Raw genomic sequence first — 17,575 nt, 5'->3', positions numbered from 1 at the left:
TGGGAGCAGCATTTGCTAAAGCCCTGTGGTCAGTGGGAACACATAGGCAACAGCTAGAGATCCACCGAGTGAGGTCCAGGCTAAAGTAAAGCTGATGACTTGGCAGAGGCTACAGTGTGCAGGCTCGTGGGCTTGTAGTCATACTGAGGACTTGGCCTTTAAATCATGGGCAACTGGAAGCTACTGAAGTGTTTTAAGCCATTTAAGAGTTTCAGAGTTCTGGGTACATTACAGCATTTTTAAGAATGAAAGAGGTGCAGTCAATAGTTGGGTGTGTTTACTTTGTCTCTGCTTGCCCAGGTTTACATACAGGTTTATTTTGATCCATCCAATGGAAACGTCCCCAGCTTTCTCTTAAATTATCTAATGTTATAATGTTAGTGAAATTAGGCTAAGCAATAAAGTCTCAAAGAATTCCCATTCCAAGACCAGTCAAAGTTTTCTGTTTACATTAGCTCACACTTGCTTATCATCCAGAAGTCCCAAACAAGTGTTGCATGAAGAACGAGCCTAAAATGTTTCTCAGAGCTTCAAACTCTAACATCTGCTCTGAAAATGCAATTGAAGATAGGGTGCAGTCTTGGACTCTGGAACTGAAGTAAGACATACAGATACATATCGGAACCAAAGACCATATTTGGGGATTATTTTCCACGAGAAGGATAACAATGACCCTGCCTCATAATGAATCAAATCAGAGGAAGGAAAGGGGCTTTTATTGACCTTGTGTTCCAGCACAATCAGTCCAGTGTGCACAAACCATTTATCTAGCAGCTGACATACAGCATAAAGAATGCTCTGAGGCACCTCCTACCAGAATTGATAAACAGAACTTTCTTCCATTAAATAAGGTAATATCTGAGGAAGCAAAGGCAAAAGGAAAGGGCAAACACCAGGGGCACATCAGATTCGTGGAACTCTCAGGACCCTGCAGGGCAGGGACAGACATCCCCCGTCCACGTTAATAGGCTCAGAGAAGCTCAGGATTGCACAAAGATTACAGAATTTGGAGGGAAACATTCTGGGGATGGCTAAAGAGACAATTCTTTAAAAGGCAGGGAGGTATGAGACTCAGAGCAGGGACCATAAAATATATCTGCTTTATTTCTGTCCAGTTCACAAATTCAGAAAATGAGGATATGGAAAATTCAAAAGGAATTGCACATGTCAAGCAATTTATTAAGAGACGTCTTAACTTTGGAACAATTACAACTTGAGAGAATAGTGGCCAGCAGTGTCAGAACCCTGGCCAGAACGCTCACACTCTTCTGAACATTTCTGTAGGAAAGGGCTTTTTCAAATGAGACTGTTACTTACGGAGAATTTCCACCCTCCCTTGAGAAGATTTATTCTGAATTCTATCCCCAGGAATCAATTGCACAACAACAGACTAGATTAAAAAAAGAAGATGGAAGTGTCTTGATTGCTTGACCTGTTGAATAAGATTTAAGACTATTTCCCTGAATCTGTTAGGTCTACGGACTACTTTATCTGTTTATTAATTTCAAAAGATTCATGAACAAATGATATGTGATCAACAAAAGAAAATTCTTACTTCCTAATAATTAAAGAATGGTAAAGGAACCCTCGAAGCACATTAAATAAGTTACAAGGGTCTTAATTCATCAAAATATAAACATTCATTTCCCGAAGAAGCAAACAGCTTTATAAACATATGTCTAAGTATATATATATATATATATGTCATCATTTATTCATTCACATAATAAACTTTATTCAGCACCCATTAGTAGCTAGATGCTGGGATATGTATTAGGACACAAAAAACCTTTCTCCTGCCTTTGGATGTTTACAGGCAAAGAGAAAAAAACATTCATTTTTCAAGTAAGTGCAATACAATATTCCAAGTGTCATGATGAGTAGCAAGTCTACTAGGTCATTCACAGATTCATAAACAAAAATTGCACACCCACTATATGCCAAGGATCATTTGGATTTACAAATAGTAAAAGCAGTCCCCATGAGGGGCAGAGTCACCTTAGAGGAAAGATAATTTTTTGTTGTTGTTTCAAATGTACATAATGATGTATAATTGTGTATATGTGTATTATCTGGGTAACTGAGCTGAACATTAAATAAGCTTCTTTTCCTAAAGGCATCTTTCCTTTGCAAGCTAAGACATGAAACTAAAGCCTAAATCAGTTAAGTATGATGTTTGAGAACCATAAAATAATTGTCCTTACCAGGAATACAGGATTGTTCCAACAACAGATGTTAGTTTACTGTTTTCTTGTTTTTGCTTTGCCAGCCCAAAGTCAGCTATAATTCACAAAAAAAAAAAAAAAAAAAGCAATGTTATTATACTTTCCCTAAATTATCATGGTTTCTTAGCTTTTGGCATTCTGTACAATAACTATTAAAGTTCACAACAGAAAGCTTTTTTATAACCTTCTGTCAAAATGCCCCATGTGTCAATCTTCCACACCACTCTCAGCTTTAATTAATAACATACATACAATAGGTCATTGCACTATATACTTTGTTTTCTTTTTAATTTTTTAAAGTTTATTGATTTATTTTGAGAGAGAGTAAAAGTACACGTGGGGAGGCCAGAGAAAGGGGGAGAGAGAGAATCCCAAACAGGATCCAATCTGACAGTGTGGAGTCCAATGCAGGGCTCAAATTCACAAACCACAAGATCACGACCTGAGCCGAGACCAAGAGTCAGAGGCTTAACCAGCTGAACCACCCAGGCACCCCATTGCATTATATACTTTGAAATAATGAGATATATCAGTAAAACACTAAAATAAGTCTTGCTGGCTAAAAAATAGGGCAAAATACTTATTGAGCTGATGATGCCACCTTTTAGGTTATCTTTGTAATTTTCAAATAAACAAAGTGAATCTAATATTTTGGCATATGCCAGGCATCACCTCATCTGGAAGAAAGAAAGAGAGAGAGAGAGAGAGAGAGAGAGAGAGAGAGAGAGAGGAAGGAAGGAAGGAAGGAAGCTAAAACAAAAAATAATATAAGCTTGAATAACCACCATGAAGATCTGAAAAATCTGATACTAAATGGCATCAAACTGTATTAAGCCATAGTAAATAATGATATTAAGAATCACCTCAATATATGTATATATCAACAAAGGATTTTGATTTTTTTGATTTTTAACTTAGAACACCAAATATTTATATTTCATATTAGCACTAGCTATACTTTCCAATGCACCTTTAGATACTTTTTGAAACCACTCAACAACTTAGGTCAAAGAGATACACAGAGATACTCTTCGTAGCCTCACTATACAGACTTACTAACATTCCGAGAGACTTATTTACCAGGATTACACAAAAAAGTGCTGAACCAGGGCAAGAATTCAAGTTGCTACGCCTAATAAGATTTGATGTTCACAATACCACTTTGTACAGTGCATCCAATGCTGATGGAATTTCACTGCAGTGAACTTGAATGAGAGTGTTTGATAATGTATCTATACAATAGGTCTTTCAGGTTGAAAATATCCTAAAGTAGTTAGACTTCAAACTAACAATAATTGACATTATTAATAACAATGTCCATTTACTAAACAACAACTTTGAAATAACACAAATTTTGCTGCTTACATGAATTGTCTAATTTAATACTAATAGTAACCCTGAAAGATAGGTATTTTTATAGTTAGTGCAGCTTAGCACTTAAAAGCAGTAACCCAGGAACCGGACAGTCTCAATTCAAATCCTGGCTCTATTATGTGCTACCAGAGTTACCCTGGTCAAGTTACTGAATCTCCCTTTGTGGTAGCTTGCTTGCCTGTAAAATAAGGATTATAATAGCATAAACACCCAAATAAACAAGGAAGAAGTCAAACTTTCACTATTTGCAGATGACATGACATTCTATGCAGAAAAACTGAAAGACTACACCAAAAAATTTGCTAGAACTAATACATAAATTCAGCAAAGTCATAGGATATAAAATCAATGTACAGAAATCTGTTGCAATTCTATATACCAACAATGAAGCAGCAAAAAAAAAAATAAATCAAGAAATCAATCCCATTTACAATTGCATCAAAACCAATATGGTACCTAGGAATAAACCTAACCAAAGGGGTAAAAGATCTGGATGGTAATGGAAACTATAGAATACTTATGAAAGAAATTGAAGGGGACACAGAGAAATGGGAAAAAATTCCATGGAAGAACATTATTGAAATGTCGATACTACCCAAAGTAATCTACACATTTAATGCAATCCCTATCAAAATATCACCAGCATTTTCCACAAAGCTAGAACAAATAATCCTAAAATTTGTATGTAACCCCTAAAGGCCATGTATAACCAAAGCAATCCTGAAAAAGAAAAGAAAAGCAGAAGGCATCATGATTCCAGACCTCAAGCTATATTACAAAGCTGTAGTCATCAAGACAGTATGGTACTGGCATAAAAACAGACACATAGATCAGTGGAACAGAATAGAAAACCCAAAAATGAATCCACAAATGTATGGCCAACTAATCTTTGACAACTAATTCTTTGGCAGGAAAGAATATCCAATGGAAAAAAGACAGTCTCTTCAAAAAATGGTGTTGGCAAAACTGGACGGCAACCTGCAGAAGAATGAAACTGGACCACTTTCTAATACCATACACAAAAGTAAACTCAAAATGGAGGAAAGGCCTAAATGTGAGCCAGGAAACCATCAAAATCCTAAAGGAGAACACAGGCAGCAACCTCTTTGACTTCAGCAGCAGCAGCTTCTTACTAGACACATAGGTAGAGGCAAAGGAAACAAAAGCAAACATGAACTATTGGGACCTCATCAAGATAAAAAGCTTCTGCACAGTGAAGGAAACAACCAGCAAAACTAAAAGGTAGCCTATGGAATGGGAGAAGAATTACATATTGGATAAAGTGTTAGTATCCAAAATCTGTAACGAACCTATCAAACTCAACACCCAAAAAACAAATAATCCAGTTAAGAAATGGGCAGAGGACATGAATAGACATTTTTCCAAAGAAGACATCCAGATGGCTAACAGACACATGAAAAGATGCTCAACATCACTCATCATCAGGGAAACACAAATCAAAACCAGGATGAGATATCACCTCACATCTATCAGAATGGCTAAAATTAACAACACAGGAAACAACAGATATTGGTGAGGATGCAGAGAAAGGGGGAACCCTCTTATACTGTTGGTGGGAATGCAAACTGGTGCAGCCACTCTGGGAAATAGTATGGAGTTCCTCAAAAAGTTAAAAATAGATCTACCCTACGACCCAGCAATTGCACTACTAGTATTTACCCAAAGGATTAAAAAAATACAGTTTCAAAGGGATACATGCTGCCTGATGTTTATAGCAGTATTATCAACAATAGCCAAACTATGGAAAGAATCCAGTGTCCATCGACTGATGAATGAATAAAGAAGATGTATATATATACAATATACTACTACTCAGACATCAAAAAGAATGAAATCTTGCCATTTCCAATGACATGCACGGAGCTAGAATATATTGTGCTAAGTGAAATAAATCAGTCAGAGAAAGACAAACCCCATGTGATTTTCCTCATATGTAGAATTTAAGAAACAAAACAGATGAACATATGGGAAGGGGAAAAGAAAAGAGAGGAAAGCAAACCATAAGAGACTCTGAATGATAGAGAACAAACTGAGTGTTGATGGAGAGAGATGGGTGCAGGTTGGGCTAAATGAATGATGGGTATTAAGGAGGGCACTTATTATAATGAGCACTGGGTATTATATGTAAGGATGAATCATTAAATTCTACTCCTGAAACCAATATTACACTATATGCTAACTAACTAGAATTTAAATAAAAATTTGAAAAAAAATAGCATAAATAGTAGTAAGTAGTATAGTACAATAGTAAAATTTGGATAAATTAACATATGTAAGTATAGGATGATAAAGGATTGAACAACTGATACATATCATGATTCAATCTTCATAGCCACTAATTTATAAATTAGGAAACTGAGGTTCAGTTTACTCAGAGATTAAGTAACTTACTTATGGTCTCACCAGGAGAAATTAACAGTCAGATGTGAATCAGGCTTATCAAAATCATAAAATCCTTATCAAAACATTATACTGCCAACAAAGAAAAATTAGGCCCAGATCATTTCAAACATTTAAGAAATAAGTATCAATTCTGCACAAACTCAACTAGAAAATACAAGAGGAAAGAACACTTCCCAACTCATTTTGTAAAGCCAACATTACTCAGAAACCAAAGCCAAAGACATTACAAGAAAAGGAAAATGCAGAATGCTATTCCCCATGAAAATAGACACAAAAAAATCAACAAAACATAGGCAAATAAAATCTAGACATAGATAAAAAGAATAAATACATAGGGACCATTATGCCAGAAATACATGCGTGATTCAACATTTAAAAATCAATCAGTACAGTTCACCAAATCAATACAATAAAGAAGGAAAATCATATGACCATATGTATAAAAAGGATTTGATAGGGGTGCCTGGGTGGCTCAGTCGGTTGAGCGTCCGACTTCAGCTCAGGTCATGATCTCGCGGTCCGTGAGTTCGAGCCCCGCCTGGCTCTGTGCTGACAGCTCAGGGCCCGGAGCCTGTTTCAGATTCTGTGTCTCCCTCTCTCTCTGACCCTCCCCTGTTCATGCTCTATCTCTCTCTATCTCAAAAGTAAACATTAAAAAAAAAATTTTAAAAAAGGATTTGATAAAATTCAACATCTATTGTTTTCAACAAAGTATAAATAGATGTTCATTTCTTTAACCTGATAAAGGGCATCTACAAAAAAGTACAGCTAACTTCTACTTAATGCTAAAAGATTAAATATTTTTCCTTTAAGTTCAAAAACAAGGCTGGATGTCAACAAGATTTGGTGTGGTGATCATTTTACAATACATACAAGCACCAGGTTATTATGTTGTACACCTGAAAGTAATATCATGGTGTATGTCAATTATATCTATTAAAAAAACAGACAAATAAAAGATGTGGCAATCTTGGGGCACCTGAGTAGCTCAGTCAGGTAAGTGTCTGACTTCGGCTCAGGCCATGATCTCACAGTTTGTGGGTTCGAACCCCGTGTCGGGCTCTGTGCTGACAGCTGGGAGCCTGGAGCCTATTTCGGATTCTATGTTTCCCTCTCTGCCCCTCTCCCGCTCATGCTCGCGCAATCTCTCTCTCTCAGAAATAAACATTAAAAAATGTAAATGAAAAAGATGTGGCAATCTTATTAATATGTTGACGTAGAGATGTTGGAGAGAGTGTCACAATAGCACTTTTTAATGTGCCCTTGATAACTGAATTTTTAAAATAAAGCAAAAACATTTCTGTTTTCTGTTTCCTTCTGAGGATGGAGACAAAGAAGAAGAAAGCAGAGACGGAGATGAAAAAGAAGAAAAACGAGGAGGGGGAGAAGAGGAGGGGGAAACATACTAGTACAGTGACAGAGACACAAATATCTAAGAATAATATGACAAAAGATGTGAAAAATCTATGCAGGGAAAATTATAAAATTTTGTTACAGAGTCATTAATGAAGGCTAAAATTAATGGAAACTCCAAGTTCAAGAATTGGAATTCTCAATGTTATAGCGATGCCATTCTTCTTAAACTAATTTATGCAATTCCAGTGAAATGCCTCCAAATATTTTGGGTAGGATTTCACAAATTAAGTGTAAAATTAGTGTATTTAATAAAAATAGAAAAGACCAAAAGGAGCCATGGATTTTGATTAAAAGACAACACAGTTTCCTAGAAGATATTAAAAATTATTTGAAGGTATTGTAATTAAGACAAGGTAGTATTAACTCAAGGTACAAGAAAGGAAAGAAAACAGGAAAAAAAAAGAGAGAAGAAAAGAAACTAAGGCAAGAATGTCTGCTCTCACCATTCTTATTCAAGAGTATACTAGAGGTACAAGTAAGTACGATATTTGCATGCAAATTCTTGCAAACAGAATTTTTAATTTCTCTTTAATTCCTTGGAGTGAGATTAGTGGGTGATACAATAAAAATGTTACGTTTTTTAAAAACCATCAAACCAAAATATTTTCCAATGTTTTCTCACCAGAAATGTATGAATTCTAGTTGCTTCTACATCTTCACCGGCATTTGGTGTTGTCAGGTTTGTTTATGTCTTTATGTGTTTGTTTATTTATTTACTTTTTTTTTTACATGTATATATTTTTAAGTAAGCTCTAGGTCCAACATGGGGCTTGAACGAATGACCCTGAGATCAAGAGTTGCATGCCCAGGGGTCGCTGGGTGAAGCCTACTTCAAACCAAACCAAAAGTTGCTTGTTCTACCAACTGAGCCACCCAGGGGCCCCTTGGTTTTTTGTTTTTAATTAGCACTCTAGTAAGTAGGTAGTGATAGCTAAGTATAGCTTTAATTTCCACTTCCCTAATAACTAACAGTGCGTAACATATTTCATGTACTTATTTGCCATCTGTGTATCTTTAGTGAAGTAATGTTCAGAAGTTGGACCGTTTTTTGACTGGGTTGTTTGTTTTCTTATGATTGAGTTTGGATACAAATTCTCCATCAGGTACTTACACCTTCATCAGGTACTTACACACATCAGGTAACTGATTTGTAAATATTTTCTCCCAGTCTGAAGCTTGTCTTCATTCTCTTAGTAATATCTTTCATACAACAGAAGTTTTAAACTTTGATAAAATTCAATTAATTTTTTTTTCTTTTATATACTACGGTTTTGAGTTTGTAGTTACGAAATATGTGCCTAAGCCATGTAAAACAGTCCAGGCTAGTCTGCAGAAAAGGCCCAGCTACAGAAGAGCAGCCTGGAGGGTGAGAGGCCCAGTTCCAGCCTACTTGCCAGGCAAGTGAATGAGCCTTTTTGGCTCTGAGTCAAGGCTTCAGATGCAGCCAGGGCTGACAGCTCTACTGGAATCTCATGAGAGCCCCTGAGCCGGAACCACCCAGCTAAGCTGCTCCTGGATTCCTGTTTTTCAGAAATGGCGAGAAAATAAATGTTTGTTGTTTTAAGCCATTAAATGTTGCAGCAATTTATTACACAGGAATGAAAAATCAATACAACTGCTACCACTCTAGGCCAAACCACCATGAACACTCATGTAGGGTCCCGAACAATACCTCCTGAACAGATTCCTGCTTCCATGGCTTCTTCCAAAACACAAATCTCCATGCCACAGCCGAAATGATCTTGGAAGAACCAAGAGCAGATACCACTACTCACAAAGTTAAAGTTCTACAGTATTTGTGATAGAACAGTAAAGTTCTATCAGTATTTATTCTGATAAATACTAAGAATAAAAGCCAAATTCCTACCAGGTACATAAGACCATATATTATCCGGGTTTTCAGAAATGTCTTTCTTGACCATACTACCCGTGAATATGTCCCCTTCTTTAATACTCTTCTATTATACTTGTTTGATTAATGAATTTCATTATCTGAAATTATTTTTTACATTATACTGCCATTTAAAATCTTTAATTGGAACGCCTGGGTGGCTCAGTTCATTAAGCATCCAACTCTTGATTTCAGCTCAGGTCGTGATCTCACGATTCGTGAATCTAAGCCCGGCATCAGGCACACTGCTGACAGTGTGGAGCCTGCTTGGGATTCTCTCTCCTTCTCGCTCTGTCCCTCCCCTACTCATGCTGGCTCTCTCTCTCTCTCTCTCTTTCTCTCTCAAAATAAACAAAAAAAATTGTTTTAAGTATTTAAAAAGTAAAATAAAATCTTTAATCAAATTTCATCAAAGATTACCAGCCATATTACATGCCATGATTAGCTTTCTATAAACAACTTTGCTTTCTGTGTACAAATCAGTGTCAATGAAATACAAAATAAAACACATCCTAGGCAAAGAACTTTATTAACCTTGCTTCAAACCTTATTCCCAGGCTTCTTTAGTTTAATTAACTGCAAAGAATGGATTGTGTATATGCAAACACTGAAAAGAGCAGCAGTGTCCAAGGGGCTTGGGCTTAAAAATATTAGAGATCTAGATTTTATCAGATCCTGGACAAAATTTTTAAAAAGCAGTCACAATGTAAAATAGCAGCTCCTGATAACTTCTTCAAGTTTTAGCTTCTTCAGAAGTTGACTTCATTCAGTTTGCTTCCTGCTTGGAAGCTTCATCTAACTTCTCCACAAGATCTGGAGCCTCATCACCATCAACGTCTCCGGCAGTGAGTGGTGCTTTCCCATCCACAGATCATGTAGGCAGAGCTTTAGCCAGTCTACTTAACTAGTCAGACTGTCTGCACCACGTCTGTTTGAGATGCTGGGCAGTATTTCGGTCAGCTGCCTTGTCTCAGCACGGCTTGTGAACGGTCAAGTGTCCACTGCCAGGGATCCCTGAACTTTAGGCTTGTTAAAAAGCGGATCCCTGTTCCTTGGTTTGTGAATATGTTCGCCTCTTCAATACCAGAGATATTGTTTACCCCTACTTCTTTTCTTTTCTTTTTTTTTTTTAGTGTCTATTTATTTTTGAGACAGAGACAGAGACAGAGAGTGAGCAGGGGAGGAGCAGAGAGAAAGAGGGAGACACAGAACCTGAAGCAGACTCCAGGCCCCGAGCTGTCAGCACAGAGCCCAACGTGGGGCTCAAACTCACAAACCGTGGGATCATGACCTGAGCTGAAGTCGGACAACCAACCGACTGAGCCACCCAGGTGCCCCGTTTACCCCTTACTTCTTTAAGGAGAACTGAAATTTTTTATCATCTGCTGTAGCCATTGTATGAACCACCTTCTTCTTTCCGGGAGCAGTTCCTTCCCCACCAAGTGCACTTGTGCTTGCGGTTTGGCGAGTTTCTCCTGGTTCATGATATTTTCTTTCATCTTGTTAGAGCAGAAATGGGACCATAAGGGAGACCAGGGTCAGCATTTCTATTTTTGTGTATTTCATATTCCCTTATGTATTTAGGGTCTATCATTTCTAACCAGTACACAAGATCCATACTTTGTGTTGTTTATCACCATATATTGACAGATACATATCTTTTGATACATATATAGATATACAGTTGAGCCTTGAACAATGCGAGGGCTGGGGTACTTACCCCCAGCACAGTAAAAATTCCATGTATAACTTTTGACTTCTCCAAGACCTTACTAATAGCCAACTGTTGACCAGAAGCCTTATAACATAAATTATCAACTAATACACACTATGTACATTATATGTATTATATACCATATTCTTACAATAAAGTAAAGGTAGACCCCAAAAAATGTTACTAAGAACATAGTAAGGAAGAAAAAAATACATTTACAACACCGTACTCTATTTATTTAAAAAAAATCAATGATAAGTGGACCCACAGAGTTTAAACCCATGGTGTTCAAGGGTAAACTGTATATCCATGTCTGTCTGTCTGTCTGTCTATCTATCTATCTATCTATCTACCTATCTATCATCCATCTATCTAAATACCTATCTATCTATCTATCTATCTATCATCCATCTATCTAAATACCTATCTAAATATGCATCTATCCTCTCAGTCCAGTAGGAGGAATGAGAAATAGTAAAGGGCTAAGTTTTATGAAGTGTTCTAAGACTATCCACAAGTTAGATGGCTTGCTGTAATCTTCCCGTTCCTCTACTGTGGACTGGAGAAAATTAGTAGAAATAGTACAGTATATCAATATTTTTAGGAGCTCACTATAATTTTAGCACACAGAGACTTTATGAAATTACAATCTAAAATAATACTTTGACTTTTAGTTCCAGTGCTACATAGAAATTATCTTCTTTTTATAAAAATGCCATTGATTTTGAAAGGCCAAAACTAAGGAGTGGTATTCACAAAGATTCTACCCACTCCATGTATTGTAGATAACGGCAGAAACTCAGATGGTTCTCTGAAAACACACAGATGGTTGACAAGTATTCATGAAGAGAACAAAAGCTAATATTGTTTGGCCATTTGGAAAATTTTCGTAGTAGCAGTAATGTTTCTATTACTTGTCCTACATTTGTGGTCATATTTGGAGTAGAGGAAAAGGATTTATTTCAGAAACTGTGGTCATAAAAGCATTCATGTGCTATCATAGAAATTCAAAATGGCAACATCTTACGTGCAGCACATTATACCGCAGAAAGGGGTACAGCAATCTCTCCCTTGATAGAATGAACGATACAGAAAATGCTAAAACTGTAGCCTGTTTGCACTACAGCCTTGCTGTCAACCTCCAGAGAGAAAAGGTGTGCGGTCTCTGGTTGAGTCCCTCAATTCTTGCTCGGTCGTTTACGATCTATGTGACATTGGACCCATAACTCAACTACTCGGTTTTCTCAAAAAGAACTTATGAAACTTACCCTTTGCAAGGGGTTGCTCCAACAACCTGACAACAGGTAAGATGTATTTTGTAAAATAGTACAGATGTAAGGCATTCCCATCCCCCTCCACAGGCTCCCCCCACCACCCGTGTCGGCAGTGGCCAAATTCACAGCCACACCACTTCATCCCCAGCTCTAGGTGGCACCTGGCCCTTCGCACCCCAGACCGAGCTTATCGTTCATGGTCATCTGGGATATCCCAAGTAGAGACGGCATCTTATCTTCCCCATTTTCTTGGCCTGAAAGCTCTGCCTTGTCTCTTTTGCCCCTATGTTGATCGACTCCTCAGCTCTTGTATCTGAACCTTTCTTTTGACTCTGCGACCACAGTTTAAATGTGCCAGGAGCCCAGGCCCTCCCTCTTCCTACAAGAACCCAGGTGCAGCTCATCAGGAAACTTTTCCTTCTAATCCATTCCACAGAGTATTTAACAATGGAACAATCTACCAACACCCGTCTTCATCACAGCAAGCCCCCATATAAGTACCAGAACATCTTGTGTTTGTTATTGTTTATAAAGTTTCCAGCTGCTCTATGCCTTCAAGACTGTCCATGTATTCACTGATTCACATATTTGTCCATAAATACACACTAATTATCTACTGCGTGTCAGGTACTGGGATAGGTACTAAAGATAAGATAGTATCCAGATCAGAAATTATGTATGTTGACATAGCCCATAGGGACCCATGGTACAGATACACAATGAACAAAGAATCACACATATAAATTTATAATTCTGACAAGGTCACTAAAAATCAGGCAGATATACGATGTTATGAGAGAGTAACATAGGAGACACAGGTGATCAGGAAAAACTGTGACAAAATGGTGACTGAGTGAATAGAAGACAGAGGACAGGAGTTAACTAGGTAAGAGAAAGTGGAGAAAGCCATATAGCAGAGGAACCTGCATATGCAAAGGTCCTGTGATCAAGGAAACACGATCCATTAAGGAACTGAGAGAAGGTCCTGTGATCAAGGCAGCATGGTCCACTGAAGAACTGAAAAAAGGCCAGGTTGGCTAGAGGGTAGACCATCAAGGATATGGCCAGATGATGCAAGACCCTGCAGGCCACGTTCAGATGGCGGACTGCCCAACTTAAAATGCTCACCTCAACAAAACTATTGGATTCGTCCTTACACAGTACTCAATTATGAGCACCCCACGCACTCAAGGATGCCTTTTTCTTTACCTGAAATGATCTTTCTAAGGGAATATTATAAAGCGAGTTGGCAACGAGGTGAACACTAGAGCCAGACGTGGTTCAACCCTGGCACTGCCAACCTATTAGTTGGGTGAATTGAGCAAGTCTTCTATCCTGTCCAACTCTTCCCATTATCTGTGAATATGGGAATGTGCCTCGGATATTGGAAGAGGTAATGAACATGTAACCTTCATCCCATAGTAAAAGCTTAAGAGATGTAGCTGTGGGTGGTTACTCCTTTCCTTCAAAGCACAGCTAAAAATTCTACCATGATAAAAGTATCTTCTCGGAGTACAAAAAAAAAAAAAAAACCATGAATGACTGTGACAATTTCAGGAAATGATCAGTTGAAATATCTGTAGTGCTAGGCAATGACAGAGGCGTCTACTTGAGCATAACTGTATAATAGGCCAGAGAGATGTCCACCTCGCAATTCCCTCCCATCTATCTCTCTACTCTTTCCTCCCGACCTAGTAAATGAAGGCCAGCCTCTAACTTCCACAGCAACGGGATCATCAGTAACATCCTCTCTGTGCGGGGCTCTGGGGGGGATGAGAAGAAGGTTCCCAGAAAGATGCTCAACAAACCCCTGTCTCATTGGCACTTCCTCCTCTGAAGGCCACTCACATTTCTAATCCTTGCCCTCCAGACCCCTCCTTGACCTTCTTACAAGTGAAGTTCAGCTGTTATTAATATTATTTCTACTTCAACAAGTGGAATTCTAATCAAGTCTAAAACAGAACTTCCTAAACAAGGGAAAAGGGGAGGTTTAATGCTGGTGTACAGTGAGTTCTTCCACTGGGCCACCGACTCTTCCAAAGCTTCTGCCCCCAGTGCAGGCCCTTCCCTGGATGAGGCAGAGTGAAAGTGTTTCTCTTTCTCAACAGCATCATTATTTGATTGATTTTTATTGATGGAGGTATTATAACAAAGAGCTCTGGGATGACAAATTCAATTTCTGGTACAAAAGTACTTTCTGAATTCTAGGGAACCCCATTTCTTTGGTACACACACATATCATTTCACACTGTAGGATATCTATCAGTAGACTAGAATCTTGGAGAAACTAGTGTCCTTACTAAGTATGGGCTCTTCTAAAATCATTTTTCAATGTGGGGTTCGTTCTGGTTATGATTACTTGGAATAATGAATGAAACTTTAAACACACAGTTCTAATATTAAATAGGAATGCTAGGGGTCAGATTCTGATAAAAACAGGAAGTCAGGCCTTTGCTCACATGCTCTCTCTCTCTCGCTCTCTCTCTCTCTCTCTCTCACACACACACACACACACACACACACACACACACACACACACAGAGTTTATGACAGGACTATAGAGTCCAAAAGTCTCCAATGGTTTCAGTACCCTTACGAGGCTGGGCAGACTGATCAGATGTGTAGTACCATGTACTGTTGAACTAGTCTCTAAAATAGGCACTCCCACCTACTCACCATGCTGCTTCAGAGAACACGCTTTGGGAAAACTCACAGAATGAAAATAACACGTCCAGAACACATCAGATTCTACCCTATACATTAAAAATTTCTTGGAGAACTAAATCATAACCCAATATGCCCATATGAAAACATACACTAAAATAAACTTTACTATCCTTGGTCTCTGATGTTTTTATAGGCCTTATAAACCCAACATTGGGAAAATTTTAGTTCCATTTTTTTCCCTAAGATGGTAAGATTTGATGCCTCCTTATTCCCTCATGCAGTTGATTATGATGAGTTCATCTCACCAGAAGAGCATAACAATCATCTGGTCAGGACCAGGACTTTCAGGACACCCTGCGCGAACTTTCTTGGGACTGCCATTCTCATCTTTTCCTCAAAGCCAACTGCTGTTCCAATCTCAGGATTACAGAATGACCCGCTGGTGGCATGAGAATCTTAAAATTTTTTTTTAGAAATTCTATTTGACTGAATTTGCTTCACTATTTCCTTATTTCACATGACCTAGCAGCAATATAAGGAACCCGGTGGGCTTGACAGAAAATATTCTTGCTTTCTCAGTGACATGAAGGCAATTTGCTGGCTAAGAGAAATTCCAGAAATCGTGTAGCCACCTTACTACACAGGTGCTATGTGGGTATGCAACACAAGTGACTCAACATTCTGTAGTCTTGTAAGAACACTCAAAGCTCTGTGCTGGCTTAAACTCGAATAGATACTGGTTAATGAGAAGTACTGTATCTGGTTAATGAGAAGTACACTACACAACAGGTTCAAAGCAAGACAGGTCAAGAGATCTACAAAAGCCACAAACAGTCTTTTATGTGCCTATTTCATGAGAAGATTTTAGAAGTATAGGAGATAATAAGCATATGAGGGCTTTGATTTCCCTATCAGCAGTGCAATGCTAATTCATTTTTTCCTATAATGACATAGATTTCTCAGCAGCAGTTGAGCCAACGAATAACAATTAAATCCTCTAATCCCCTAGAAAACAATTAAAATGCCAAGATCCTAGCAATACAAGACACATCTAATTTGATTTCCCAAACTTTGTTGGAATTCAAGAAAGTAAAGATTTTCCTTTCATGCTTTGCTGAGATGCTAGTGTGAGCTGCTTGTCCCTTTCCCCATTTTATACCTGATTTTCACCTTAATCCTCAGCCCCTCTTATATTGAACACTCTTCCCACAAAATCTCAGCTGTCAGATCAAGATCTCAAACCCAGGTATCTTCCCTAATCATTACTTTTTATTTGTAACTGACTTGTAAATATTTCTACATGGGGCTGTTTTAGTCTGTTTGCTCATTCATTCATTCATGTATCCATTTATTCAAAAAATATTATAGGGGCCCCTGGGTGGCTCAGTCGGTTAGGCGGCCGACTTCGGCTCAGGTCATGATCTCTCGGTCCGTGAGTTCGAGCCCCGCGTCGGGCTCTGTGCTGACAGCTCAGAGCCTGAAGCCTGTTTCAAATTCTGTGTCTCCCTCTCTCTGACCCTCCCCTGTTCATGCTCCGTCTCTCCCTGTCTCAAAAATAAATAAAACGTTAAAAAAAAAATTTAAAAAAATATTATAAAGTGCTTTCTGGGAAACAAAGTCAGGAAAACCAGTTTCCCTTACCTCAAGGCGGAAATGGCAATCAACCACTGCCCTATGTGCTGTGAGAAAGGCAAGCCTGGTATACTACACTAAGGTGCCCAGAAACAGAATCTATCAGATGGGGACATCAAAGACTCCACCTGAGGAATGGTATTTGAATTGAGTAGCAGAGGGCAATGTAGGCAGACAGAGCGCCATGTTGGAAGTCACAGCGGTATAAAACCGCAGCCTGGTCTGTTCAGGAAAGAGCAATTTGTCCCATGAGGCCAGAGAAGGCAAAGGTGAGACCATGAAGAAAGGACTTTGGGTGCCCTAAGGAGCCTAAACATTATCTTAAATGTTATAGGGAGCCACCTGAAGGACTTTAACCAGGAAAGGATACGAGCAGATTGCTAACGCAGTGTGTCCAAAACCTTACACCTGAAATCCCCTCACCCAGTTCTCTGCCAGTGGCATCACAATCTCCACAAACTCAGACTCTTTCTCGCTGTTCTCACACGGAATCTTTTAAGTTCTGGGTCCCAATTAACTGCTGAATCCAATCCTTCTGCCATATTGTCTTCTCCTGCTGCCATAAGTAAAACCTACATCACATCTTTCCTGGACAAATGCAACAGTCTTTGGTGGCAAACACTGTGGACCAGCTCTCAAAACGCTGTCAGCCCTTTCTCCCTTTCTATCTCCAACTGTAGAGGCTGAAAGCTCACCTAGATGGTCACTCTTATGGCGAAGGGTGGTCACATGACTCGGCTTTGGCCAACACAATGTAAGACATGTAATGGGGACCTTCTACGAAAGATTTTCTTTAATGATAAAAGGAGATAGCCGTAGCCGAGTAGCTGCCATCCTACTTCCTGTCTGAATTTGATAATGATGCTTAGAGCTCTGGCCAATCTGCTGAGGATAATGGAGAGAAAAGACAGAAATTCCTAGATCATGGATGACCTCCTGGAACCATTTTTTTTTTAAT

The 17,575-nt window shown here is 38.6% G+C and overlaps 1 protein-coding gene and 1 pseudogene across 7 annotated transcripts in view; both read right to left on the bottom strand.

Moving 5' to 3' along the window:
* The window catches only part of NEK10 (NIMA related kinase 10), a 230,098-nt gene that overhangs the window by 134,575 nt on the left and 77,948 nt on the right, over positions 1-17,575 (bottom strand). For all 7 annotated transcript variants that reach the window (XR_007155710.1, XM_047875604.1, XM_047875605.1 and 4 more), the window contains one exon: positions 2,205-2,280. Coding sequence is in view for 6 of the 7 variants with exons in the window: in XM_047875604.1 (XP_047731560.1) it covers positions 2,205-2,280 (76 nt within the window). In the remaining variant the exon portion in view is untranslated. The remainder of the gene's footprint in view (positions 1-2,204; positions 2,281-17,575) is intronic.
* LOC125175230 (transcription factor BTF3-like) lies at positions 10,097-10,829 on the bottom strand (annotated as a pseudogene).

This window comes from Prionailurus viverrinus, chromosome C2, assembly GCF_022837055.1.
Source record: "Prionailurus viverrinus isolate Anna chromosome C2, UM_Priviv_1.0, whole genome shotgun sequence".
In the NCBI taxonomy this organism is placed as follows: Eukaryota; Metazoa; Chordata; class Mammalia; order Carnivora; family Felidae; genus Prionailurus; species Prionailurus viverrinus.
Note: the sequence above shows the minus strand (reverse complement) of the source record. Positions and strands in the feature narration are given on the sequence as shown.